This window comes from Musa acuminata, chromosome BXJ3-6, assembly GCF_036884655.1.
Source record: "Musa acuminata AAA Group cultivar baxijiao chromosome BXJ3-6, Cavendish_Baxijiao_AAA, whole genome shotgun sequence".
Lineage (NCBI taxonomy): Eukaryota > Viridiplantae > Streptophyta > Magnoliopsida > Zingiberales > Musaceae > Musa > Musa acuminata.
Genome location: NC_088354.1, coordinates 1,430,259 through 1,456,663, shown reverse-complemented (window position 1 = coordinate 1,456,663; position 26,405 = coordinate 1,430,259). Strand labels below are relative to the sequence as shown.

General features: G+C 41.8%; 3 protein-coding genes across 3 annotated transcripts; 2 read left to right on the top strand and 1 right to left on the bottom strand.

Annotated features, from left to right (window-relative positions):
* Positions 1–1,412: 1,412 nt before the first annotated feature.
* Positions 1,413–2,996, bottom strand: LOC135640493 (uncharacterized). Its single transcript, XM_065154964.1, has 4 exons — positions 2,601–2,996; positions 1,956–2,516; positions 1,623–1,720; positions 1,413–1,529 (listed from the first exon to the last, which is right to left on the bottom strand). The coding sequence occupies exons 1-2, from the start codon at positions 2,685–2,687 to the stop codon at positions 2,145–2,147; spliced, it is 459 nt and encodes a 152-aa protein (XP_065011036.1). The 5' UTR covers positions 2,688–2,996; the 3' UTR covers positions 1,413–1,529; positions 1,623–1,720; positions 1,956–2,144.
* A 2,750-nt stretch (positions 2,997–5,746) lies between these two features.
* LOC135641695 (fructokinase-like 2, chloroplastic) lies at positions 5,747–10,362 on the top strand. Its single transcript, XM_065157336.1, has 5 exons — positions 5,747–6,512; positions 7,412–7,737; positions 7,898–8,526; positions 9,077–9,548; positions 9,918–10,362. Exons 1-5 carry the CDS (start codon positions 6,472–6,474, stop codon positions 10,139–10,141), a joined length of 1,692 nt encoding a protein of 563 aa, XP_065013408.1. The 5' UTR covers positions 5,747–6,471; the 3' UTR covers positions 10,142–10,362.
* Positions 10,363–22,963: 12,601 nt separating this feature from the next.
* Positions 22,964–26,156, top strand: LOC135640680 (zinc finger protein ZAT6-like). Its single transcript, XM_065155370.1, has 2 exons — positions 22,964–23,046; positions 25,793–26,156. Exons 1-2 carry the CDS (start codon positions 22,964–22,966, stop codon positions 26,154–26,156), a joined length of 447 nt encoding a protein of 148 aa, XP_065011442.1.
* The last annotated feature ends 249 nt before the right edge of the window (positions 26,157–26,405 follow it).

Here is a 26,405-nt window from a genome sequence, read left to right as displayed (position 1 = left end):
GATCATACTTAAACTTTATTCAAACAAAGTCGTAAAAGAAAATTCTTACCATGATATCGAAGTTAGAATCTTAATATATATTTTCTTCATGGTAAACTATATTTAATTCTTCTTGTAGATAAGGTAGGTCTTGAGGCACATTCCTTTGGGAATTTAGCAAGTTGAGAAAGCCATTGAACTCAGAAAGTTAACCAAGATCATGTCTTTTAGAGGCATTTGTTTATTCACATCTTTAATTTTTGAGATATGTTCTTGCTACATAAAGGAAGTCATACTCTAAACCAAATCTCTTGTTTTGCTTTTGTTGCATCTCCACATCACTAGGGTGATACATGTGACGTATGTATCAAGATTTTACAAGCTAGCATCTTTGACTTAGCACCATGTTAAGATCACATCCAAGTAACCTTCTATAGCTGCGAAGGCTAATATCCAATTCTTATCATGATGCTTGTTAATTATCAATCTTAGAAAGAAACTATGCTTCTTATATGTAATCGCTTGTTTCCTCATTGAGTTTGTGTAGCACTCCTTCGAAGTGGTCGAAGCTACTAACTGAAATCCCCCCATCGAAGAAGCTGAACTCTCAAGTGGCACACATACCATTCAATTCACAAGCAAAAGCGAGGAAGCAATGGATGAAGAAAGTAAAATATGAAAGAAGGGTCATGATAGGTTGTTCAAAGGACCCCTTCCTTCTTATGTACATGTTATGTACTAATTTATATCAATAAATATGTTCGTCTGATTTTACCCCTTCTTATGAACATATTCATATTCGTGTTTCTATATATTCGCTTTGCTATAAGAGAATAAATTGAGCTAATATTTTTCCTTTTAGTGGTGTTGAAAACACTAATATTGTAAGTACCCCTGAGGGAAATACCGAGTGTTAGCGTGTTGTGCGGTGAAAAGCTGAATTGCTAAACTCGATGAGATTTGTAAATATACATTTCCAATTTAACCCTTATATATATGGGATAGGTAAAACATTATCTTGTTAAACTCGATGAGATTATTAGCCTTTACAGTCTTTTAGACTTGTATTGTTAATCTCAACGATAATTCAATATTTTTTTTAAAAATAGTAATTCAAGATTAATAACCGTGGGCTTACATATAATGACAAATGAATGCCTTCCATGGGTTTGTTTACTTGTAATGATAAATAAATAGCTTCTTGTACGGGTTATTTTCATCTAAATCTCTTATTTTGATGTTATTATATTGTTTTACTATGTCGGTGTTGCTGAGATCCGATAGGTTAAGTAAGATTAAAAAAAAAAGCAGGATTAGAGGAATAATATTTTTGAGTAAAGGATCCGATGCCTAATCCATTGAACCCAGAACCAATTTGCTGCGCAGTTATCGAGTCTTTCCATATCCAACAAACGAACGATAGAGCCGTGATAGAGGGAAAAAGGTAAACAGGAACAATGCCGTAGGTAAAAATTATAACGATAACTATGATCATGAACTGATATCGAGACAATTTTCCCTTGACTCTTTTCTCCGGCTCGTGTAACGTTCTGTCGGTGAAAACAACGAAGACATGTTAAATAAATAAATTAAAAAGTCTCTTATCTTTTGTATTGTTTACAAGAAGAGGAACGTCACCTAACCTGTAGAAGGAGACGTCTACTAGAGTCGAAGGCCACCACATATAGGGCGAGTCCACTAGCAACTTCGTGAATATGCCAGCAAACCCATATCCGAGAAACTACACACCACAAGGCATTTAAAGTCATTACTTCTTGACCGGAAGTAGGGAAAGATCAATTGGAATTAACTAACTAGACCATCGAAGAATAAATAAATCATCGAAGAATATCTTACTAACCAAATCATCAGAATTCAGCAACCATATTATTTATTACCTTTTCTTTATAAAATAAAAGAATAAATAATGATTTTTTTTTTAATACCAATTTCTCGATACTAGAAGAAGAAATCACCTGAATCGATAGCACCAGCAGCATGGCCGGCAGTAATGGGATATCCTTGTGGTAGAAGATCTTGGACATGGATAATTACCATATCTTTATCATTCTTGCCATTTGGTAGGCTATCCGAAACAACAGCACTCATCGTGCGCTGACAGCAACAGTAGCATCCCATATCTTGCAAGAACCCAGTGCCCATGGTCATGGTGATGGTGGTGTGCGTGATATGGTTGACGAGAGCTCAGTTACGAGCGTTGCGGAGGGGCATCGAGGAATGGCCGGAGTGGGATCGGCGCCCATGGGCCCGGGATCGTGCGGTGGTGGAGGAACTGATGGTGTTCCGGCATCGGCTGCGCCGGTGCGTTGGCAAACGGTGACGAGGTTGAGGTTGTGGTGATGGTGGTCGTCGTGGACGCGGTGGAGTTGGAGACGCGCTCGCAGGAAGGGCACATGGTAAGCGTGGTGGGAGGAGTCATGTGCATGTAGAACTGAGGCGACAGCTTCAGAGCTCTCAGCTCTTGCACTTCCTTTTGCAGGAACTCGTAGTCCACCTCTGTTTGCTTCAACTTCGTCCTGAGATTAACCCAAACATTAACGAGATCAGTATACGAAGGTCACAGCATCATCACACCTAATTAATGGCCGGAGAAAGAATACCTTGCTCTTCGGTTCTGAAACCACACTTCCTCTTGCCTTGGCCTCAGGTTGAGTTGTTTGGCCAACGCCAGTTTTTGCTTCTGTCATCACGCAGGAGAAGCAGACCCATGTTAGCAACGATTGCTACACCATCATGTATCGGTAGTCACCGAAGGAGAAGAGGGAATTAAGGGGATAAGGGTGTTGTGCTCCTTGAAGCTCTCCTCGAGGATGGTGGACTGGTCCTTGGAGAGGAGGAGCGCTTGTTGCTCTCCCCATCCAACGACGTCATCGCCTCGTTGGGAGAGCTCGCCCCCTCCGACGACGTCATCGCCGCCGCGGCAGTGTCGCTGCCGACACTCCCGTCGTTGTGGCACCGCTTGTGCCCCCCATCCAAGTCCAATAATTGTATACCGACAAGATGTTGATCTAGAAAATTTATTAGAGGTTTTAGGATTTTTGTTTTTGCATGTACGATTTATTCTTACACAAATAAAGCCAAATCTATACGCCAAATTCTCCACATCTTAAGCTGTTAAAAAATCAACGCAACAAGTAATACTTTTGTTTCTTTTGACGGGTCTCTTCTATGGTATGACGGGGACAGCGACGTGAATCATGATTGACATCAATCACAGAGCAACACGTGTGGCCTCCCAAACCCTCGGATTAAAAGAAAAAAAATATATATTCTTTTTTTAAACAGTAAAAATAAATTATTATTTGGGGATTTCGATGTTACAAAAATACATCGATCTCTTCGTAAAACAATAAAATTTGTCGCCGTAGGAAGCCATATGGATATGCTCACAAGCGCAAATGCAAATTTGGCTTTGGACTCTTATCCGAATTCCAAATCATCAATCATCACATGAAGCCAAGAGGCTTTAACATCAGGATCTCCTTTTTCTACATGATCCATGGCAATGACACGTATAATTGTTGCCACCGAACTCCGATACGTGCTAACACAAGGGGGGGAGTTCATGCCCTCCTTCGAGTGGCTCTCGAGGCCAGTTCATGTGCAAACAAGGAGGTCGTGTGTGTGGCGATGTCGACCTCCTATTTCCCCATGACTTGTCCAATTTGTATCCATGATGTATGATTGGCACCAGTGCACCAAACAAGGGCCTGAAATCATGGGATTCCAAATCCAAGATCATGCACCAATCACACATCAACCTCAATTTGGCCATGTCGATCGATTAGACGCTAAGACCCATGACAATGACACGTGAGAAGCATGCACGAGTGGAGAATGTTACCTCCTTCGAACACACACCGAGCTCATCCATCCCTGCTGTCCTATTGGTACGGCCACGCAAAGGGGAAGGGAGTACACCACCGTATAAATATACTCCCTCGCGTACCAGAAAGAGGGTGTGTGTATATATATATATATATATATAAATGGTGGAGATATTTTGGGAGGAATAGACTAGTGTGTGTAGATAATAATGGATTGCCACGTACTATTTGTTATATATGTTGGCCTTTTGGGTCTACAGAAAGGATGGTGGGATTCGCAATCAGGCCACGGCGCCCTTTGCACGAGGGCCTCACTCTTGTCTTCTTCCTCCCCTTTCCCCGTCCTATACGCAGCTTTCCTTTTCCTTACTTAAATGCGCGTCGAGAAGAGAAGGAGAGACGTAACGATCCACAGTGCCTCTTTCTCTCGCCTCATCATTGCATACCGATGTAAAACTATGCATAAAACTCGAACAGTACTACCGTTTACGTGAGCACTCGTGGGAAAGCAAGAGGACAAAGATAAATCGCACGAGTGTGCTTCGTCAACCTCTGGCTTCTTCCCATGGACGTACGAAGGCGAGGCAGAAGAAGCCCAGACTGTGTATACATCGTCCATCGAGGCGCAAAGCTCTCAGACACACACTGCGCCCTGCAGAAACTGTCGCAGCTTGATTTTGTTCTTTTGAGTTTGGAGCACGATGGAGTCATCTCTCCTCCGAGGGGTGATGGCCGGTTCATCATCAGAAGAGCTTGTGATGAGATCGTGATCCTTCCAACCAACATGTTGCAGGAAGAACCCAAGCTACTCTGCCGTAACACCCCACTCTTGCCTCTGTGCCTTACGAAAACCTTTTGTTTGGTTCGGGATTTGTCCTTCTTGATGTTGCTGTTTGGGCGGATTTGGTGGAAGTTCAACATATGATATCAGTCGCTCAATCATGCGATGTATCAACTCTAACCTCATTCCGACTCAATCATTGCTCTCTTCTGCAGCTAATATAGTCTACACTTACCAACCGGGTTTGATGTCCATCTTCTCTCACATATGATGTCTTTTCCAGCCTTTCTATCACCCAACGAAAAGGGTTGCAAGAATTAATCAGCTACATCCAACCTATATTTGTTTGACATTTCTGTGCCACATTGCTTTTTGACTCCGTACGTTGACGCCGAAGGAGTCCTGCTCTAGTGGAAGCCATGCAAGCATGTTTGCTTATCTTAAGCATCAGCCGTGGAATACAACGCCATTGCCAACTTTCTGCTGAATAACTTGCATTATCCACCGTTCCACCTCGAGCTCCTCAATGGATTCCATGACAAATATTGCAGACCAACATCCCGCCAGACACTTGGTTCCTTTTTGATGCGGAGGCAAACATGTAGAGTGCGTTTTGGCTCTGACTGCACTCTGTCTGACACCGACACAGCTTATACGAGACCGTGACGAAGGAAACCAAAAACCTCATTGTGTTACCATCAGATACGTACCCATCTGTCACAGCACGACACTCAGCGCCCAGAAGGAAGAAAGGAAACACTGGACTGGTGTTTTGAGGCGGTGTTCTGACAGAAGCACGTACCTCGAAAGGTTACAGAGAATTGTTGATACTTCTAAATAGTGAATAGATTAATACAAGATTATGACATGATTTGATCGAGGGCCTTTCGGGAATCTATTTGGGCCGGCCCATCATCGGAGCTGATGTGGTTCGGGTCAATCGTGATCAACCGCGGGCCCAATTTGTTTGGATATCAGATCATGCGGATGGGCAACATCGACTTCGGACCTCTTACAATCCCAACCCGGATCCGATGATAACCCGACCCGATTCGCTCCCATGACGGATCCGACTTGCCATCCGCGAAGGAATGAGTGTTGGCGACGAGAAGCCGCGGAGCACAGCACCAGGGAGGGGTTTGAAGAGTCGTCGTCATACACTAGTCAAGGTCCGATCTTTGTCCCCTTCTTTCCCCTCTCTCTCTCTCTCTGCAAGCGCGCTGTTTGATCCACCGGCGGTGCCATTGGAGCACAAGATTCGAATACAAGATTAAAGCAATATTGAGGGGTTTGAAGATCTTCGACGAATTCAAATCCACCCGGATGTAGCATAACCTCGGCGAGACCGGTGGAAAAGGATACGCGGATCCGTCTTCTGACCGGATGACGGGAAACACAGGATATGGATACGCTTCGTGAAGGAAGATGCTGCGATCCCGAATCTCCGATCGGCAAAGTTGAACGTAATAATTGAAATTGGCTCCCAGCCGCTCAAAGTGGAAACGTTTTTGGGGCTTTTAATCGGCTCGATTGCTCTCCATGAAATGTCTTGAAAAAAGAGGATTTTTTACGCGGGGAATTAAAATGGTTGGATTTGAGGGTTTAGATTCTGATGAGGACCGTGAGGGCGGAAAGGCAGAGGATTTGGTCGTATTTTGAGGGAAATATCACGGGCACTATAGTCATTTCATTCATAAGGAAATGTTTCTTCGATACTAAGGTTTTGGTTCCCGATAACCCTCCGAGAAACCCATTAATGGCGGCTCCGCAGAACCTTCCCCTATGGAGCGCCGCGCCCCGAAGAGTAGCCTTTGAGCTTGCGAAAGAAGAATAGTAGAGGAGGTGGAAGCAGCTGTCTGAATAATGGCGTGTGTCCTCGCAGCATGCCCTCTCCCCTTCCTCAGGTCTTGTTTTTCCTTCTCTCTTATCCTCTTTCGAGGGTTTCAAGTATTTAGCTCCATAATTTCGCCCTTCTTCAATTACTTAAGCCTCCTCTGCCCCAGGAATTATTTTGGTTTTGCTTCAACATAATTGCATTTAGAATGCAATTTTTTTTTTCTTTTATCATTTGAATTTTATAAAATTTGACTGGTAGGATATATCTGACAAGAGAATTTATTCTATAATGAAAAATTTTAAGACTCAATAATTTTCTTGTATTTTTTTTGATGGAGATTCCTTTTTTTCTCCGAGTGAAGCACGATTTGGATTACTAGCTTCATTCTTGTAAGTTCTCTCGAATGCTCGAGTGATAAGTTAGTACCTATTGCTGGCAGCAAGGAAATCTGAGGGAAAGGAAAATAGAAGTTTTACTTCTTCTCTTCGTTTTGGTTTGTACCGTCATAAGTTGTTGTTGATTGGAACTTGTATTGCATCTTTTTGTCAGAATTTGATCGTTTTATCCATTTGCATCCGAAGGGGTTTTCATTTCTCTAATTAATGTAAAATGCACGGAGGAGTCACACCGGGCTTTTTCATTTGCTTGAGGGCGTGCTTTGTTAATATGCCAAAATGTTGTCATAAATCCGCCAACAAGCCTAAGGCTGGGCTTTTCTATTGCCATGACTAATTTGATTGTATTGAATACAGATGCGAGAGAGCTTTTCATGTTTATCATCATCTGGTAGAAATTAAGGCTCCTTTTTTACGTTTTTGTAGCTACCTGACCAGTTTCTTCAGGGTTTTTTGGTTACATGTATTCTTCGTGATGACAAATCTTTTATATGCTCCTTTAACAACAAACTTTTCTTCAAATTATTTGAAATGTTAGTACGTGAGATCAGTGATGCTTTGGATTTTACAGTGGGCAGACGGATTGCAAGATTATGATTTTTCAACCTAGTGTCTCTCGCCTAAATTGTTCAAGACTGCAGAAGTGGTGTATTTCAACTGTCTCCAGGAAAAAATCTCGACCAATTGATGTGGAAGATAACAATAGTACAGAAAGTACTGATGAAGGATCTAAGAAGACTCCACGGACTCCAAGACATTCTAGAAAGAAAGTTGCTACAGATATTGCGGACAAGAGCTCTATGGAAATGGTTACTAGTGCCAATGAAGAAGAAAGGAGCGCCGTGGTGACTTCTCCTGAAAGCTCTAAGAAAATTAGTAGAAGAGGCCGGAAGAAAGGTAAACATCCTTCCGGAGTTTCTATAATTCCCTTTTTGCTTCATATGTCTTTGTTTTCAGTTAAAAAGTTGGTCAAGTTCTAGAATTTACTGTCACCACTAGAGCAAATTCTGGGGCTTGGAGTATATTTTTAAACAGCTCTGAATCTTGATACCTGCAGCTAGTTCATCGTCAAGCTCAGAGGAGGTGAAACTTGAAAAGAAAGCCACTAGGCGAAGGTCTTCAAAAAAGGTCAACAAAACGAATGAGAGTATGGATAAAGAACTTGTTACTCATGAGGACCTCATAGAGACAAAATTTCCCGGTAGTGAACAGCGGGAGCTGCAACTAGAAGATGATGGGGAGGATATCAGTTATACTTATGGTTGGCCACCTCTAGTTTGCTGCTTTGGAGCTGCACGATATGCATTTATACCTTCTGGAAGGCCAGCTAATAGACTGATAGACCACAAGATCCATGAGTCGATGAAGGATATGTTCTGGTCACCAAATAAATTTGTAAGAGCACCTGGAGGGTCATCGTCCAGTGTTGCTGTAGCTCTTGCAGCCATAGGTGGTCGAGTTGCATTCATGGGAAAACTTGGGGATGATGAATATGGTCAAAACATGCTGTATTATTTGAATGTTAACAATGTACAAACTCGATCAGTCAAGCTTGACGGTTCAAAATCTACAGCAACATCCCATATGAAGATTTCTAAAAGGGGCGGCCTACGACTGAGCTGTACAAGACCTTGTGCTGAAGATAGTTTCTTGATCTCTGACATCAATGTCGATGTTCTCAAAGAGGTACATGCACTTTATAAAATGATCTTCTGCATTATTTTGTGTAGTTTTTTATAATTAGGTAATCTTTGATATCCAATGTAGCAACTTTTAGATTATCGTAATCTCAAATTCTGCTTGTCTATCGGTAGCATTCTTTCCTTTTCCTTCCGTTTACATCAGAAAATATTATCTGCGACAGTTATACACAGTCCAAACCTATGTTCCAGGAAGCTGGATGCATAGTACTGTTTACTGCTTGAGTGGATTGCAAATTTTTCTGTGCAACCACATGGTTATCCATATGCTTTAGTGCTCTTGTTCTTTTTATGTCTCATACAAGATAGTTAAAAAACATACTAGTCAGTTTCCACTTGGAAAAATGTCTACTTAGTTCTTTTCTCTTACACAATATAGTGACGTATGTTCACAAAGTTTGTTTGTCAATATTTCTATTTACTGTGGTTGTCACACAATTATTAGTTAAATTTTCAATCGAAGTGCTTAACATCAGTGAAATCCTGTGAAGGAAACATTATTCTCTTTAACCTTATCAAGATGTTGATGGGTGCAGGCAAAAATGTTCTATTTTAGCTCATCATCTTTGCTTGACCAAAGTACAAGAACAACAACTCTGCAAGCCATCAAGATTTCCAAGAAATTTGGAGGTGTCATATTTTTTGATTCTAACCTCGCGCTTCCATTGTGGAAATCTAGTGAAGAAACCAAAACATTTCTCCAAGAAGCATGGAGGTATGCAGACATGATTGAGGTGACCAAGCAAGAGCTTGAATTCCTTTGTGGCATCGAACCCTCGGAGAAATTTGATACTAACGATAATGACAGAACCAAATTTATCCACCATAAACCAGAAGTGGTTAAGCAGCTATGGCATGAAAATCTCAAGGTCCTGTTTGTGACCAATGGAACTTCTAAAATACACTATTACACCGCGGAGGATAATGGATGGGTTCATGGAATGGAAGACCCACCTATTACTCCCTTCACCGGTGACATGTCAGTGGCCGGTGATGCCATCGTTGCTGGTATGAATTCTTGACCTGTTACCTGATCGTGGCGCATATAGTTTTTTCTTTTTCTCTTCATATAGTTTAGATGGGAGCTCATCATGTCCTATATGGCACTTTTCTTTTGCTATATGATTTAGAATGAAGCACATGATGTCCTACTGGCGATAGGAGAACATAAATTTATGATTCTAAAGCATTGTTGTAATTTGTTTATAAACTCAAGCCGCTTCACAGGATCTTGTCTCGGTTAAAACATGTATCTCAAGCCTGCCTATTCGAATCATTGGAACATTTTACAGATTATAGATCCTGCTTTGATATGCACTAATTCATCATATTCATCTGGGAATGATGACATCAATTTCTTTGTATCTCGTCTTTCAGCACTTTTGAGAATGCTTACGGTGCAGCCTCATCTGGTCACCGATAAGGGTTACCTGGAGCACACAATCAAATACGCGATTAATTGTGGTGTCATTGACCAGTGGTTGTTTGCTAGAATCTGCGGTTTCCCCCCTAAAGAAGGGATGGATGTACCAGAGGACGAAGATAGAAGATTCAAGTCCATTACGGAGAGAGAATATCGTGCAGTGCAGCCTGAGAAGTAGTTGGCTGATCACCGTTACATTTTCTTCTGCTTGTATGTCCTTTTTTGAAGAATTCCCAGAATCATCATGATATCTCCCCGGAGAGATTCTGAAGATTCCCGAGTGTGATCAGGTGAGTAACCCATAGGGCACGGAAGTGCCGAGTTTTTATAAATTTTTACAATCGAGCGTATGAGGCTACTTGTGTATGATCGATCGTTAATTTCAGTTTCTTGTTCAAATCGTGCATTTGTTTTTGGGTATCATTGATCGACAGCTTTTTGTTTATACGGGTAAGATGAATATACAAGTCATTCTCGAAAAGAAGAAAGAAAGAAAAGAAAAAGAAAACAAGCCAGCATTTCCATTCCATTTGTCTTCGTGGCTGCTTGGTAACTCTCATTCTGAATGCCATAACATAGCTCGAACTTGAATTCGAGATAAAGATCATGACAAGCAAACACATTAATATGTTATGAAAACAAAGAACATAACTATCCGAAGGACATTTTTCCCTGCTGACATCCGACCAGATTGGGATTCCTCAAATTCTATGGACGTACTCGTAAGGAACCGTAGAGGCTAAAATTTTGGCCACTGCAATGTCAAATATCTGCTTCTGCCTTTCTTCTTTTTCTTCTCATGGCAAACAATCAGAATCACAAGCTTTCTGGAATCAACTCATGGACGTAATCCCATGCGAGACGATGACCACAACACCGTGAAACACATTGTCTTCGTTCGTTTGTGTTTCATACGATTTAAAAGTATAACAACTGTAAACAGTATGGCGCATTCTATCGCATTAACAGAAGAAATAAAATAAAGTACAGAAAACATAAGTACTGTCTCACTCAGACAATGCAATTGCAAGAAAATACAGTTCAACATACCCAAACACAAACGAACTCGGTCGAGAAGATGGATGAGAACAACAAACAAAGAAAGACTCCTTGGTTAGCTTCTCACAACGTGCTAGAAGCTGAAAAAGGAGAAACCAGTGTTATCCATGGAATTACCAGAATCATCAAATGAAGCATCGCTGAGAAATCAAACGTTCCAACATGCCTTGGGAAAGAGATTGCGACTCCTCGCAAAATACACAAAATATGATTGCAATGTCAAGTATTTTAGAACTTGTTAAGAAGTAGCATGTTATACAAATTTTTTTTTTGGATTAAGATCCATTTTAGCCCCTGTGATTTTGGTCATGGACCACTTAAGTCCTTATGATTTATTCATGTCTAAAATAACTTTTTATATTTTAAAAAAACATAGTATATAAGCCCCATCTGACAAATCTGAGTTAACAAATGTTAAAGTCTGTTTACGTAACATATTGACTTATAATAAACTATTAATATAATGATATATATAATTTAAGTTTAAAAAAGAGTTAGATCCATTTTAGCCCATGTGGTTTTGGCCATGGACCACTTAAGCCCTTATGGTTTATTCGTGTCTAAACTTACCCATATATTTTCAAAAATATAACATATAAGCCCTTTTCGTCAAGTCAGAATTAATAAACGTCAAAGTCTTCTTTCATGACATGTTGACTCATAATAAACTATTGATATAATGACATATGTAATTTAAGTTAAAAAAAAACTAAGACTATCATCAATGACGGGAGGAAGCGTTATCGTGGAAGTGACCATCAACAAGAGCACCAAGTCGTTACTGCTTAGCAAGGCATCATATGCACGTAGCCTCTCTGATGATGACGACGAGCTTAAGAGCTTTCGATCCTACCTCAGGTGGATGTGCGTCGATCAATCCGATGCTATGCATGCAGTGGTCTCTTAGTCCCTCTTCCTCCTATTGTGAGTCTTCGACCATATCGCCTGCAACTTCGTCCTCTCATGTACCCTCACCTACCATGCCTATGACGTGGTGGTCTAGCTCTCTCTCACTTTCGCCTCCGGCCTCTCTTGCCTCTGCCTCTCTACCTTCATCTGTCATTTTCTCTTCCACGATAATATGGATCTTAACCATTTTTTAAATTTAAATTATATATATCATTATATTAATGATTTATTATGAGTTAGCATGCTATATAAGCAGACTCTAATGTCTATTAACTCAAATTTGATGGGAGGGGCTTATATACTATATTTTTAAAAATATAAGGGTTGTTTTAGACATGAGTAAACCATAAAGGCTTAAGTGGTCCATGATAAATTATAGAGGCTAAAGTGGACCTTAATCCTTTTTTTTCTTTAAATTATATAAGTTATTATATTAATAATTTATTGTGAACCAGTATATCATATAAGTAGATTCTAACCGTTAACTTAGATTTGATGTAAGGGGCTTATATGCTATGTTTTTTAAAATATAAGAGTTATTTTAGATACGAGTAAATTATAAAGGCTTAAGTGATCTATCATAAAGAAATATAAGAGTTAAAATAAACCTTAATCCTATAGTTTTTATTTGAAAATTTATGATCAATTGTTTTTTTAGAAAGGATAAGGTGTACGAGCAATGATCGTGCATGCATTTGTATTAAATTATGTGCTATCCTCGGAATAGTTATAGTGGTGTCTAATATATATATATATATATATATATATATATATATATATATATATATATATATATATATATATATATATATATATATATATATATATATATATATAATTTGATGATTTATGGAATTATTGTCATTAATTGAGATTTTAAAATATTTTGATATATAGAATGAGGCACACAATAATACAAATTCGGAAGAGGATCAATATTCTATTATTAGCAAGGAATTCTCTTTAAGTATCCTTTTCTCTACAGGCTTTAATTAACCGTGTGTGTAAAACAAAACAAAAAATTGTTAGAAGAAAAAGAAAAAAGAACCTCCCTGCTCTCCCCATCGCCTCACACCTTTCTGAGAGAAGGAAATATTAGGTTGCATGAACCAACATCTTCTCCCACCCCAATCCGAATCCCTTGCTTCCCACACCTCGTTTCCTCCTCTCCTTTTCTTCCTCGTCGGCCATGCCGGTGTTCACGTTGCCATCAATAACCAGGTGACAAAAAAGAAAAAGGATTTTGAAAGCTATAATGTGCCGACGCCAATCCACTTAGTATAGAAGAATATTCCCACCATCCAGTTCACGATTTTTTTGCATATTTAATTCCTTAACTAATCACAGCCACACCGACACCTTTAAAACTAATAAAAGTATATTTGGCAACGGAATCAAAACTGTTTCCGTTAATGGTCGGACAATTAATCCTTTCCACTATATTTAGAGAAGCTTTGATCCTTTATATCTGCTCATCATACAACTTATTCTCTAATAGGAGTCCTACCAAATGGCCGATGAAGAAGGTGACATGCCCCCGACATCTTTCGTTTTGACTTCTTATTGTCATCCTTATTCAAAAGATTCTTTTTCAATTTCTTCCTCCCTCTCCTCTTCTTTCAGGTTCGATTCTGGATGACTCTCCGATCGAGCAAGTTCGGTTGACAGTCCCACCTACAGATGATAATACATTGCAGGTCTTGACGTTCCGAACATGGTTTATCGGAATCCCCATTTGCATCCTTGGGTCCGTAATTGCAGCATTATCTTCTTACCGACAGCAAATGTTCTATTTACCACAAGTCTGCATCAACATCATCGTGCTCATCGTTGGGAAACTAATGGCTAATATGCTACCAAACAAAGTGGTGAGGATGCCATACACAAACTGGAGTTTCTCGTTGAATCCGGGACCCTTCAACTTGAAAGAACATGTGGTGACCACCATGCTGGCTGGCACGGAAAGTGCTTCTGCCGGCTTCCAAATATTATCCATGTCCAAGATCTTCTACCACAAGGATATCCCATTACTGCCGGCCATGCTGCTGGTGCTATCGATTCAGGTGATTTTTTCTTCTAGTATCGAGAAATTGGTATTAAAAAAAAAATCATTATTTATTCTTTTATTTTATAAAGAAAAGGTAATAAATAATATGGTTGCTGAATTCTGATGATTTGGTTAGTAAGTTATTCTTCGATGATTTATTTATTCTTCGATGGTCTAGTTAGTTAATTCCAATTGATCTTTCCCTACTTCCGGTCAAGAAGTAATGACTTTAAATGCCTTGTGGTGTGTAGTTTCTCGGATATGGGTTTGCTGGCATATTCACGAAGTTGCTAGTGGACTCGCCCTATATGTGGTGGCCTTCGACTCTAGTAGACGTCTCCTTCTACAGGTTAGGTGGCGTTCCTCTTCTTGTAAACAATGCAAAAGACAAGAGACTTTTTAATTTATTTATTTAACATGTCTTCGTTGTTTTCACTGGCAGAACGTTACACGAGCCGGAGAAAAGAGTCAAGGGAAAATTGTCACGATATCAGTTCTTGATCATAGTTATCGTTGTAATTTTTACCTACAGCATTGTTCCTGTTTACCTTTTTCCCTCTATCACGGCTCTATCGTTCGTTTGTTGGATATGGAAAGACTCGATAACTGCGCAGCAAATTGGTTCTGGGTTCAATGGATTAGGCATCGGATCCTTTGCACTGGATTGGATAACCATGTCATCCTACGTGGGCAGTCCACTGGCACTTCCTGCATTTGTGATAGTCAACACGATGGTTGGATTCATTCTCATTCTTTATGTTCTACTACCATTATCTTATTGGAATAATGTTTACAATGCCAAACGCTTTCCTATTTTTTCAACAAGTATTTTTGATGTCCATGGGCAATTTTACAACGTGTCGCGGGTTTTAGATGAGAAGTCACTCACATTCAACGAAGAAGCATACAACAATTATTCGAAATTATACTTCAGTGCTTCCCTTATGCTTAGTTATGGTTTTACCTCGGCTAGTTTGACGTCAAGCATCTCTCATGTTGCTCTCTTCTATAGGAGGTAGGAACTGTAACTTTTTATCTTGTAAATAAATATTCATTGTAATGTTTGTTTTTGGTACAATTAGTGTGCTCTTGTTTTTATGGTTGAAATAATTACCTTAGTCCTGCATGTTATAATCTTGTTGTCAGTGATAACTTTAGATAGTTCTCTTCTGTTGTCAAGCAGATCGATATGGCTACAATTTGTCGATTCATATCGGCGCCAAATGCAAGATATTCACACTAGGTTGATGAAACAAAATTATGAGTCTATTCCCCGGTGGTGGTTTTACTCTCTCCTCTTCTCCATGATGGGATTTTCGATCTTGGTATGTGAAATATTTAACGATCAACTTCAGCTTCGCTATTGGGGAGTTCTATTAGCTTGTGCCTTGGTGGTTTTATTTTTGCCTCCAGAAGGTGTCATGGAAGCTACGACCGGTCAGGTAAGATGAATATTGAGACAACGTTGTAAATATTTTTCTTCTAACCCAGCTTAATATAATAATTATTATATTGTAGGGATTTTCAACTAAGCTTTTATTAGAGATCATTATTGGGTACTTGCAGTCGGGTAAACCTATTGCAAATATAACATTCACAACATACGCCTCTACTGCACTTGATACGGCAAAATTTTTCATCGTACAACTGAAGCTAGCACATTACATGAAGATTCCTCCAAAAGTAATGTTCTTGATACAGGTATTTTCTGGACCACTGCGTTATATCCTCATCTAGCTGGTATATGCAAAGAATTAAAAATTAAGATACATCACAAATTACGTACCAGATATTGGCATATTCTTTGCAAATCTAGTTTTTGAATTCGTTAACATTATTATATTGCACTTACCATCCAATATGCTTTCTTTACATGTAGATTCTCGGTAGTCTACTAGCATGTGTGGTTAGCTTCAGCATTGGATGGTGGTTCTTATACTCAGTAAAGAATATATGTTATCCAGAATTATTGCCCAAGGGAAGTCCTTGGACATGCCCTTGGGAAAAAAAGTCATTTGCATTAGGAGTCACATGGGGTGTTATAGGTCCAACTAGAATGTTCTATCCTCATGGTACGTACTCCATCATCTTTATCTTCATTATTATTGGATTCCTTGCACCAGTGGGAGTGTGGATGTTATCACGTCTATACCCAGAAAAAACATGGATAAGACTAATTAACTGGCCAGTTATATTCGGTGTTGGTACCATCGTGCCTCCTGCCACTTCGATTAACGTTTGGTCATGGTTCATAGTTGGCTTAATATTTAACTACTTTGTCTTTCGAAAGTTTAAAGGATGGTGGGCGCATTATAATTATGTGTTATCGGTTGGATTGGATTCCGGAGCAACTTTTTTGACCATTTTTGTTATTATCTTTCTTGAATCTCGAGGTGTATATGGACCTGATTGGTGGGGGTTGGAGATGGATGATCATTGTCCCTTGGCTCATTGTCCTACAGCATCGAGAGTTGTTGTAGAAGGTTGTCCTGTGATCAGTTGAGACCATCACTAAATTTGATCAAGCCAGTAGTTGACTACCATTAATTTGTTGGAAGGATGTTATTGTTTTTGGTTCAGTTATTAAGACAATATAATTTTCCTTGTTTCAGTTGTTAAAATAGATACTTTGCTTGTTCAATCTCATTTTTTTTAAGATATTTTTTTTAAAAATATCATATTGTTTTTATTAAGAACGTAAAGGATCCCATCACTTTTATACGGTGCAACAAAAACAAAATTTTTGACAAAGAAGCATGCAATAAATACTCAAAAATGGAATTCACTTCTCCTAATGGTGTGGTGACAAAGAAGCAAGCAATAAATACTCAAAAATATTATTCCTCTAATCCTGCTTTTTTTTTTAATCTTACTTAACCTATCGGATCTCAGCAACACCGACATAGTAAAACAATATAATAACATCGAAATAAGAGATTTAGATGAAAATAACCCGTACAAGAAGCTATTTATTTATCATTACAAGTAAACAAACCCATGGAAGGCATTCATTTGTCATTATATGTAAGCCCACGGTTATTAATCTTGAATTACTATTTTTTAAAAAAAATATTGAATTATCGTTGAGATTAACAATACAAGTCTAAAAGACTGTAAAGGCTAATAATCTCATCGAGTTTAACAAGATAATGTTTTACCTATCCCATATATATAAGGGTTAAATTGGAAATGTATATTTACAAATCTCATCGAGTTTAGCAATTCAGCTTTTCACCGCACAACACGCTAACACTCGGTATTTCCCTCAGGGGTACTTACAATATTAGTGTTTTCAACACCACTAAAAGGAAAAATATTACCTCAATTTATTCTCTTATAGCAAAGCGAATATATAGAAACACGAATATGAATATGTTCATAAGAAGGGGTAAAATCAGACGAACATATTTATTGATATAAATTAGTACATAACATGTACATAAGAAGGAAGGGGTCCTTTGAACAACCTATCATGACCCTTCTTTCATATTTTACTTTCTTCATCCATTGCTTCCTCGCTTTTGCTTGTGAATTGAATGGTATGTGTGCCACTTGAGAGTTCAGCTTCTTCGATGGGGGGATTTGAGTTAGTAGCTTCGACCACTTCGAAGGAGTGCTACACAAACTCAATGAGGAAACAAGCGATTACATATAAGAAGCATAGTTTCTTTCTAAGATTGATAATTAACAAGCATCATGAAAAGAATTGGATATTAGCCTTCGCAGCTATAGAAGGTTACTTGGATGTGATCTTAACATGGTGCTAAGTCAAAGATGCTAGCTTGTAAAATCTTGATACATACGTCACATGTATCACCCTAGTGATGTGGAGATGCAACAAAAGCAAAACAAGAGATTTGGTTTAGAGTATGACTTCCTTTATGTAGCAAGAACATATCTCAAAAATTAAAGATGTGAATAAACAAATGCCTCTAAAAGACATGATCTTGGTTAACTTTCTGAGTTCAATGGCTTTCTCAACTTGCTAAATTCCCAAAAGAATGTGCCTCAAGACCTACCTTATCTACAAGAAGAATTAAGTATAGTTTACCATGAAGAAAATATATATTAAGATTCTAACTTCGATATCATGGTAAGAATTTTCTTTTACGACTTTGTTTGAATAAAGTTTAAGTATGATCTATCGATTGAAGTCTCTTATGACTTTGGTTGAGAGTATGCCTATCTATATGTAGCAAGAACACATCTCAAAAACTAAAGAAATGAATAAACAAATGCCTCTAAAAGACAAGGTCTTTGTTATCTCTCTCAGTTCAATGGCTTTCCCAACTTCTAAATTCCTAAAAGAATATGTGCCTCAAGACCTACCTTATCTACAATAAGAATTAAGTGTAGTTTATCATGAAGAAAAGATATATTAAGATTTGAACATCCATATCATGGTAAGATTATTCTTTTACGACTTTGTCTGAATAAAGTTTAAGTATGAACTTACGGTTGAAGTCTCTTACGATTTTGTCTGAATAAAGTTTATGTATGATCTATCGATTGAAGTCATATGTACATCCGATTTGCCCAATTTAGATAGCAGCATCTAACTCAATCTATAGACATAAGTTCTTGTGATGACCATCCCTTTATTCACATTATTTGATTTTTTCAACCCAATAAATCTACTCTATGTTCATGTAATTATGTTTCGAGAACTAACTGTTTTCTATATCCTGATGAGCTATATATGGTTTAGCAAATTCCACCTATCATCATAATGATTTTGACTTTTTCTTGAGCTATGGTTTGATATAAAACCAAAACAATTTAATTGAATTCTCTTGAATGATTCTTCCACATGAGATTAGTGATTTATTATATATATATATATATATATATATATATATATATATATATATATATATATATATATATATATATATATATATATATATATATATATATATTCATTATTATTGGACTCTTGTACCAGTAGCTGTTGTCATGTGTATATCTAAAAAAACATAGGTAAGATTAATTAATTGACTAATTATATTCAGTGTTGGTTCAGTTGCATCGCTTGTCACTCCAATTAACATTTGGTCATGGTTCATTGTTTGTATAATATTTAATCGCTTCATCTTCTAACGATCCAAAGAGTGATGGTTATATTATAATTCTAGATGAAATTATATTCTTATGGATATGATTAAGAGCATGATAGATTATTCTTTTGTACCCGATTCAATGTGATAGAAAGCTATGATGATAGTTACGTATAATTTGAATAGAGTTTCCAGTAAGTTAATTCCATCAATTTTTTTTTGAGTCATGGACCGATTGAAAACATAACTTGAGATATTATATATTGTTCTAAAAAAATATGAGTCTTTAATTCACATAAAAAATAAATAAATTTAATACTTATTTTTAAATATTTTATTATTTATCTAATTTTTTTTAACACTATTCGTGCTACATTTACCTCTCTTCATCCCTCCCCGATTAACATACTTCTATATACGTATATATGTATGTATATACATAACGTATCTCTATATACGTATATATATGTAGATACACATCATATCCTTCGAATATGCTATTATGGACGTGGGAACGGAATAACCATCGCATTTCCATTATGGACACAGGAAGTAAGCATAGGGACCGCGCAGCCATAGTCGCCATTTCCATTTGGAAGTTCAACCCCTCTACCTGTGCATCTTTTACAGCCATGTATATGCACACTGCACTCTTTGTCTCTCTCAGTCTGGTCTTTTTCTGTTCTCTCTCTGTTACTGATGAGCTGCTGCTATATATAAAAAGAGGGACGGAGAGAGTAACCGCACCTCCACACCTCGTCCCAACTACTGACTGAACCCCATACCTTACCCTTCCCATCTCTTGTCTCTCAACTCACCATTGCTGCCCTTCAATTCATGCCAACTACTCTTTTCTGAAGAAAGAGAGAAGTTCCACTGCCAGCGGCGTGTACAGAGAGGAAGTTTCACTTACTTCCCCTACATGGGAAAGACACGTACATATCTGAAGACACAAGCTGCAGCGGCGTGTTTCTGTTTGTTCTTCTTTTGCTTGCCGCATACTAAGTGATCGAGCCTTGTGAGAGGACAGAGGGAGAAACAGTTGCATCATCCCTCACTTTCGCCACCGTCATAATTGGCCGCCATATAAGGATGGTGGAGTCTATGGCGGTCGTGGTGATTTACGACGCATAGCGGGACCCGGGGGGAGCAGATGTGGGAGGTGGGGTACAGCAGCGCTGCCATGTCCGCCACTCCCCTTCCTTCCTCATGCTCGTCCGTATTACTTCTCTTTTTTCTTTCTTTTTTTTTGTGTTCCATTCTTTCCGATCATCTCCTGTTTCTGAGTTAAACGCACTTTGGACATCCTTATGTGATCTTATTCTCCTCAGTAAGTATGCGTATGCGTATGCGAAGAAGCACAATCATATTGTTAATAAAGGTGGCGGAGATGGTTAGCGGGCCGGAGAAGGAGATCGTTGGACTTGTTCACGGATGCATAAAGACCGTGGCCTGAGGCACCCCTTGCCTTTGTTATTACCCTCACCCTCGAAGGAGGATACCGTGACGTCGACACCACCCCTCCGCCCGTGATCCCTCCCACCCGTGAACGACCGCGCGTGGGCCCTGTCCCTCCAACCTGTCCCTCCAACCCGTGAACGACGCAACTAGGCGTGAGCCCTGTCCCGCAGATCCCGTGATCCCTCCAACTCGTGAACGACATGGGCCCTGTACCTACCCGGCAAGTCCCGTGATCCCTCCAACTCGTGAACGACGTGGGCCCTGTCCCGTAGTGTAACGGACAAACTTCGAAACAAGATATTCATGTAATGCTTATGTCTGTCCGTTGTCTTTTGGCATGTTCATGCCTTGTACAGCATGTAGAGGGACGGCCGAAGGCTCAATAGTCCCATTTTAGTTGGGTTGGTGGCCTCTTTAGGCTTGTAAATAAAGGTTGTGTCATGTGGACACGTTCGAGAGCTTTTCGGTCTGTAATGGACCGTTTTACCCTTTGTTGTGCAACTATTCAGAGCTTGTAAAGTCTGTTTGTAATTTGCATTGTCTATGAAGTGTTTTTCGGACATGTTTGCTTGTGGATCCCGATTGAGGCGTTCTCTTTAACCCGTTCTCTCTTTTGTTGGTCCTAAGGGACAATGGGAGGCTTCGGGGAGGCTGACCTTTGCGGACGGACGCGCGAGGGTGCCGCACGACTTAGGCAAAACCAGCTAAGTCCGTGACAGATGGTATCAGAGCGGGACAAGCACTCATAGAAACACTTAGCATGCAAATGTGGGGGACCTAGTGGGGCTGCATTGAGGGCAGTCAGCACACGCGCGACCGTTTGATGGAAAACGGGCATGGTGATGTAGGGAAAAGAGTCGCTCAGAGGAGCGGGCATCTGACATTGGCATTCAGAGGAATGGCCAACCCTTCGCGCAAGAGGCACCACGAGAACAGGCAAGCTTGGAAGAATGCGGAGCGCACAAAGGTTGGGATGGCTGAGTTTGAGCTACGACTCAACGTTGACAACTATACTTGATGGTGCTCAAGGCAAGCGAGGCGCTTGGCAAAAGATGAGACCATACAAAGTGGAAGGAGTTGCTCAGCGACCGAAAGAGTTGTGCAAAGCTCACAGAGGTGAGGGGAATTGCTAACTCGAAGAATTCGGTACTCATGCATGGGCTTGTATGCGAACGATGGAATGTTCGTGGCCATCCCAAGGCGGCCGAGACTCGGCGCCATGGAGCATTGAAACTTTCTCTTCGGCATGTGAAGGATACGTCCGTAGGAGGCTGAAGTGTGCAACGAGTTCAGCATGTTGCTAGACCTTGAGGGGTGCAGTGGGGGCTGTATTGACGGGGAGTCGCAATCTAGCAAGTGCATTTGCAGGAGGCAGAACAATGCACAGTTTGTTCAGCAGAATCGGAGTAGTCCAAAGGGGATGGTGGTCTCCGAAACGAAGAGAGATGTTGCTCCAACGGGACAGTTATCCAGGAGGGATAAGTCTCGGCTCTCCAGAGGGAGAATCATGTGAGACGGACTTCACAGGTTGAGGAGGAGTACCTCACAAACAACAACTCCACGAAGCTCGATGGACTGAGCTAGCAGCAAGGAGTCGTCGCATGATCTCGCTCGAGAGAATGCATTGGTGGATGCATTGCGAGATCAAGTGGGGGAGCGACCTGAAGCAACTTAAATGAAGGCACACTTGGAGTCGATGTGGAGATCGGACTCAAGGGAGGGCTGACCCGTGGAATGGTGGGCGTGAGGGCCACCATCGACTCAATGCAAAAGCGAGGAGCGGAGCAACTTGGGTGTAACTTGGCGAAGTACCCAAGCCGCATGAAGGGAGCCAGCAGAGAAGTTGGAACATGGAGCAGAGGCACAGTGCTTTCCTTGGACAGAGGTCAAAGACATGAACTCTTGCAGAGGCAAGAGTAGGTTCATGTTGTTCCATGGGTCCTTCATTCTGACGGAGCGGACTCATCTTGCATGGTGCCAAAGACGAAGGGAGCTTCTGGGCACATGCACCTTACCTCGGAGGAGCATTTGATGGAGGAACTAAGGCGACTCAATTTACGGAGGCGAAGTTGGGTTCAGAAGGCCTTAGCACGGGGCAAGAGGATGCAGAGGCGGGTACTCTTGAAGAATATGCCACAGTGTTGCCATTCAAGTTGCTATGAAGGGAGCGGTGCGCAGCGGAGATTGTGCTGGTAGGGGCAGAGACCCAGGATCCAGACAATGGTGCACAAATTGCAGCGAAGTTGGGGGACTTCGGGAGCTACTAGGCGACGGACTGTCCTAGAGCGGTGCTTCATCTAGGTGTGACCCAAGAGTGGGTGGATGAAGGTCGATTGCCAAAGGAGAGAACAAAATCGAAGGTGGAGGAGACCCTGCGATGTATTGGCAGAGGCCACACATGGAGGGTTCACAATTCGAGTTTATTCCACAGGATCAGAATGCAATGGAGATGTCACCAGGAGGCGACATGGTGCAGCGGATCGTAGTAGAACAGTTCGTGGCAATGCGATACACACAATCTGAACCCGTGAGGGATTTGATCATATGGAGGTATGATCGGGAGCTATTGGAAGCTCCGCTTTGGTGAACAACACGACGGCAAGAAAGGCTATGGATTCAAGGAGTGAAGGCCATGGTACCGCAGAGGCGGGTCTTCCGGGCGTGCACCGAATTTTGCATCGGATGAAAACCTTGGTCATCAGCATATGGGGGCTGTGTTCCACCAAGGGAAAAGTTCGAATGCAAGTACCAGTGAGTCCCATGGGAGGGACTTGATCATGCAGAGGTATGATCGAAGCAGCTGGAGAGTTGGACTGCTCCAGAGTTTATATTCGCTTAAGGGAGCCCGGCAAGTCAGAGGACAAGGCCGAGTAAGCGAACGTTGCTACCAAGGAAGCTAAGGAGAACAGAATCGGTGCAAACCCTATAATGCGATGGCAGAGGCCATGCATGGGAGTTGCAGTCTGTCTTTCCATCGACCAGTGGGAACTGCTTGGAGAACACAGAGGTGTTGAAGCAGGGGGTCGAAAGGGGCGAGGAAGCGACGACGAGTCCAGAGGGACTTAGCTACCCAAAAGCAAGCATCAGTTAGAATGGAGGTGGACTCAGAGGAGTGCCACGGAGACATATCTACTGATCGTGAAGAAAAGGGATGCAGATGCGAGGCGACGGATAGTAGGGCCATGGGCATGGCAGCGCCATGGTACCGCAGAGGCGGGACTTCTGTGCAAGTCATTGATCCCTTGCTCTCATGGAGGGAGAGCGCTTGGTCGTGAAAGGGGCCGAGGAGGTGGAGCATGCAGAGGCAATCTCCAAGTACCGAGACAAGGCTGAAGGGCAGAGGCCAAGAAACTTCGTAAGATCGGTGTCAACAAGTTTCTCATCAAGATAGCCGTAAGTGAAGGACTTCGGGTCATGCAAGAGTGCACGACCAAGGAACGAAGCAGGCAGTACGCGGTGCTGTACCTTTGCTACTCAGTGGAGTAGGCGGCAGGGTTGATGGAGAAGACGGTACAATCCCAGAGGCGACCTCATTTATCAGAGAATTACTCCAAGTTGGGGTGAAAACTTCCCGCGTTCCAGAAGTTCGATGGCAGTGAGAAGGTGAATCACAGTAGCTAACTCATCGCAAGGAGTGCAAACACTTCAAGTGCTTCAGAAGTGTGAGCAAAGAGCAGGCGAAGTCTAGTAACCAGCTTGATGCATGAAGTACAACCTCGAGGAGGCGGGCGAAGTCAAGTAACCTTTGCCTTCTCAACCCTTAAGAGAATGGGCGAAACCGAGTACCCCACTTCTCTTATCTATCCAGCAGAGGAGCTCTGCACAAGTTCAAAGACCCTTCGAAGATAATTGAAGACAATAGTTGTCAAATCCTCACCAATGGTGATCAGTGCTACTGAGAGTAGATTGTCCGCCTCATTTCCCAACGAAATGCCAATCGAAAGCGGAAGTGATGCGAACCTACTTGGATGTGACAACTAAGTGAAGGAAGAGTCAATGGACAGATTTTGTGGAGGAAGGACCCAAAACTTCAGAAGTTTGCGAGATGATGCTCGTTAAAGCTCCAACAAGCATCCATCCAGTTCAAGCAGCATGTGGAATTTTGAGAGACTGGCGCAGCAAGGATGGTCTTTTCCTTCATTTGGGAGATCCGCAGGAATCAACAAGGATCAACACAACTCAGCCAACCCCACATCAGAGTCAGAGTCATTGGTGAGTTGGAGCAGCATGGCGGATCAAAGGTTCGACTACTCAAAAACAGCGGCGGAGAGCAGCTGGGAGCCAGAAGGCGCATTGCAGCTGGAGCAGAAGATTGAAGACTCAGCAAAGGCGAAGAGTTGCAGTGTTCACAAAGGCGAAGAGTTGCAGTGTTCACAAAGGCTTCGACGAGGACGTCGAAGGGATAAGTGGGGGAGAATGTAACGGACAAACTTCGAAACAAGATGTTCATGTAATGCTTATGTCTGTCCGTTGTCTTTTGGCATGTTCATGCCTTGTACAGCATGTAGAGGGACGGCCGAAGGCTCAATAGTCCCATTTTAGTTGGGTTGGTGGCCTCTTTAGGCTTGTAAATAAAGGTTGTGTCATGTGGACACGTTCGAGAGCTTTTCGGTCTGTAATGGACCATTTTACCCTTTGTTGTGCAACTATTCAGAGCTTGTAAAGTCTGTTTGTAATTTGCATTGTCTATGAAGTGTTTTTCGGACATGTTTGCTTGTAGATCCCGATTGAGGCGTTCTCTTTAACCCGTTCTCTCTTTTGTTGGTCCTAAGGGACAATGGGAGGCTTCGGGGAGGCTGACCTTTGCGGACGGACGCGCGAGGGTGCCGCACGACTTAGGCAAAACCAGCTAAGTCCGTGACAGTAGGTCCCGTGATCCCTCCAACCTGTGAACGACGCAACTAGGCGTGGGTCCTGTCCCGCAGGTCTCGTGATCCCGTGATCCCTCCAACCCGTGAACGACGCAACAAGGCGTGGGCCCTGTCCCGTAGGTCCCGTGATCCCTCCCACCCGTGAACGATCGCGCGTGGGCTCTGTCCCGCAGGTCCCGTGATCCCTCCCACCCGTGAACGATCGCGCGTGGGCTCTGTCCCGTAAGTCCCGTGATCCCTCCCATCCGTGAACGACGCAACAAGGCGTGGGCTCTGTCCCGCAGGTCCCGTGATCCCTCCCATCCGTGAACGACGCAACAAGGCATGGGCCCTGTCCCGTAGGTCCCGTGATCCTGTGATCCCTCCCACCCGGAATGGTTCTCCTTCGGAAACCTAGCGGGGAGGCATTCGGGTCGCACCAGCAGGCACAAGACCAGCCATCGGAAACCTAGCAGCAGCGTCGAGGAAGCCTCGGCCTCGGGGCTCTTCCACGGCAAGCGCAAGCGCCACCGCGGCGGCCTCCGGCGGCGGCAGGGTGCACCGGTGCTCGGTGTGCCTGAAGACGTTTCCATTGGGGCAAGCGCTGGGGGGCACAAGAGGTGCCACAACGACGGGAACGTCGGCAACGGCACTACCCCGGCGGCGATGACGTCGTCGGAGGGGGCGAGCTCGAGGCACAGGGCGTTCTATCTGATCGCGCCAGCGTCGCCGAACCCGGAGTTCGACGACGTAAACGGGGTGCAGAGCCTGTCAACCTTCAAGAAACCGAGACCTGTCATCCCGGCATGAGCAAGTCAACTCCAGTGCGTGGAATATTGGTCATTCGTTGCGTACAGAGAATGACCCATTCTTTGTAGCTGAAGTCGATTCTTTCCCTAACGTCAAATTGATTTCTTTAGAAATCGTTTTCGATGGAGTAATTTACCTGCTTTAGTAAATTCATGTTGAATTGTATTTCTCAATTGTGTTGCCAATCTTTTTGTACGTATCATAAAAAATAATTTTCACGATTCTTTTGCGGAGGTTCTTTAGACCTAT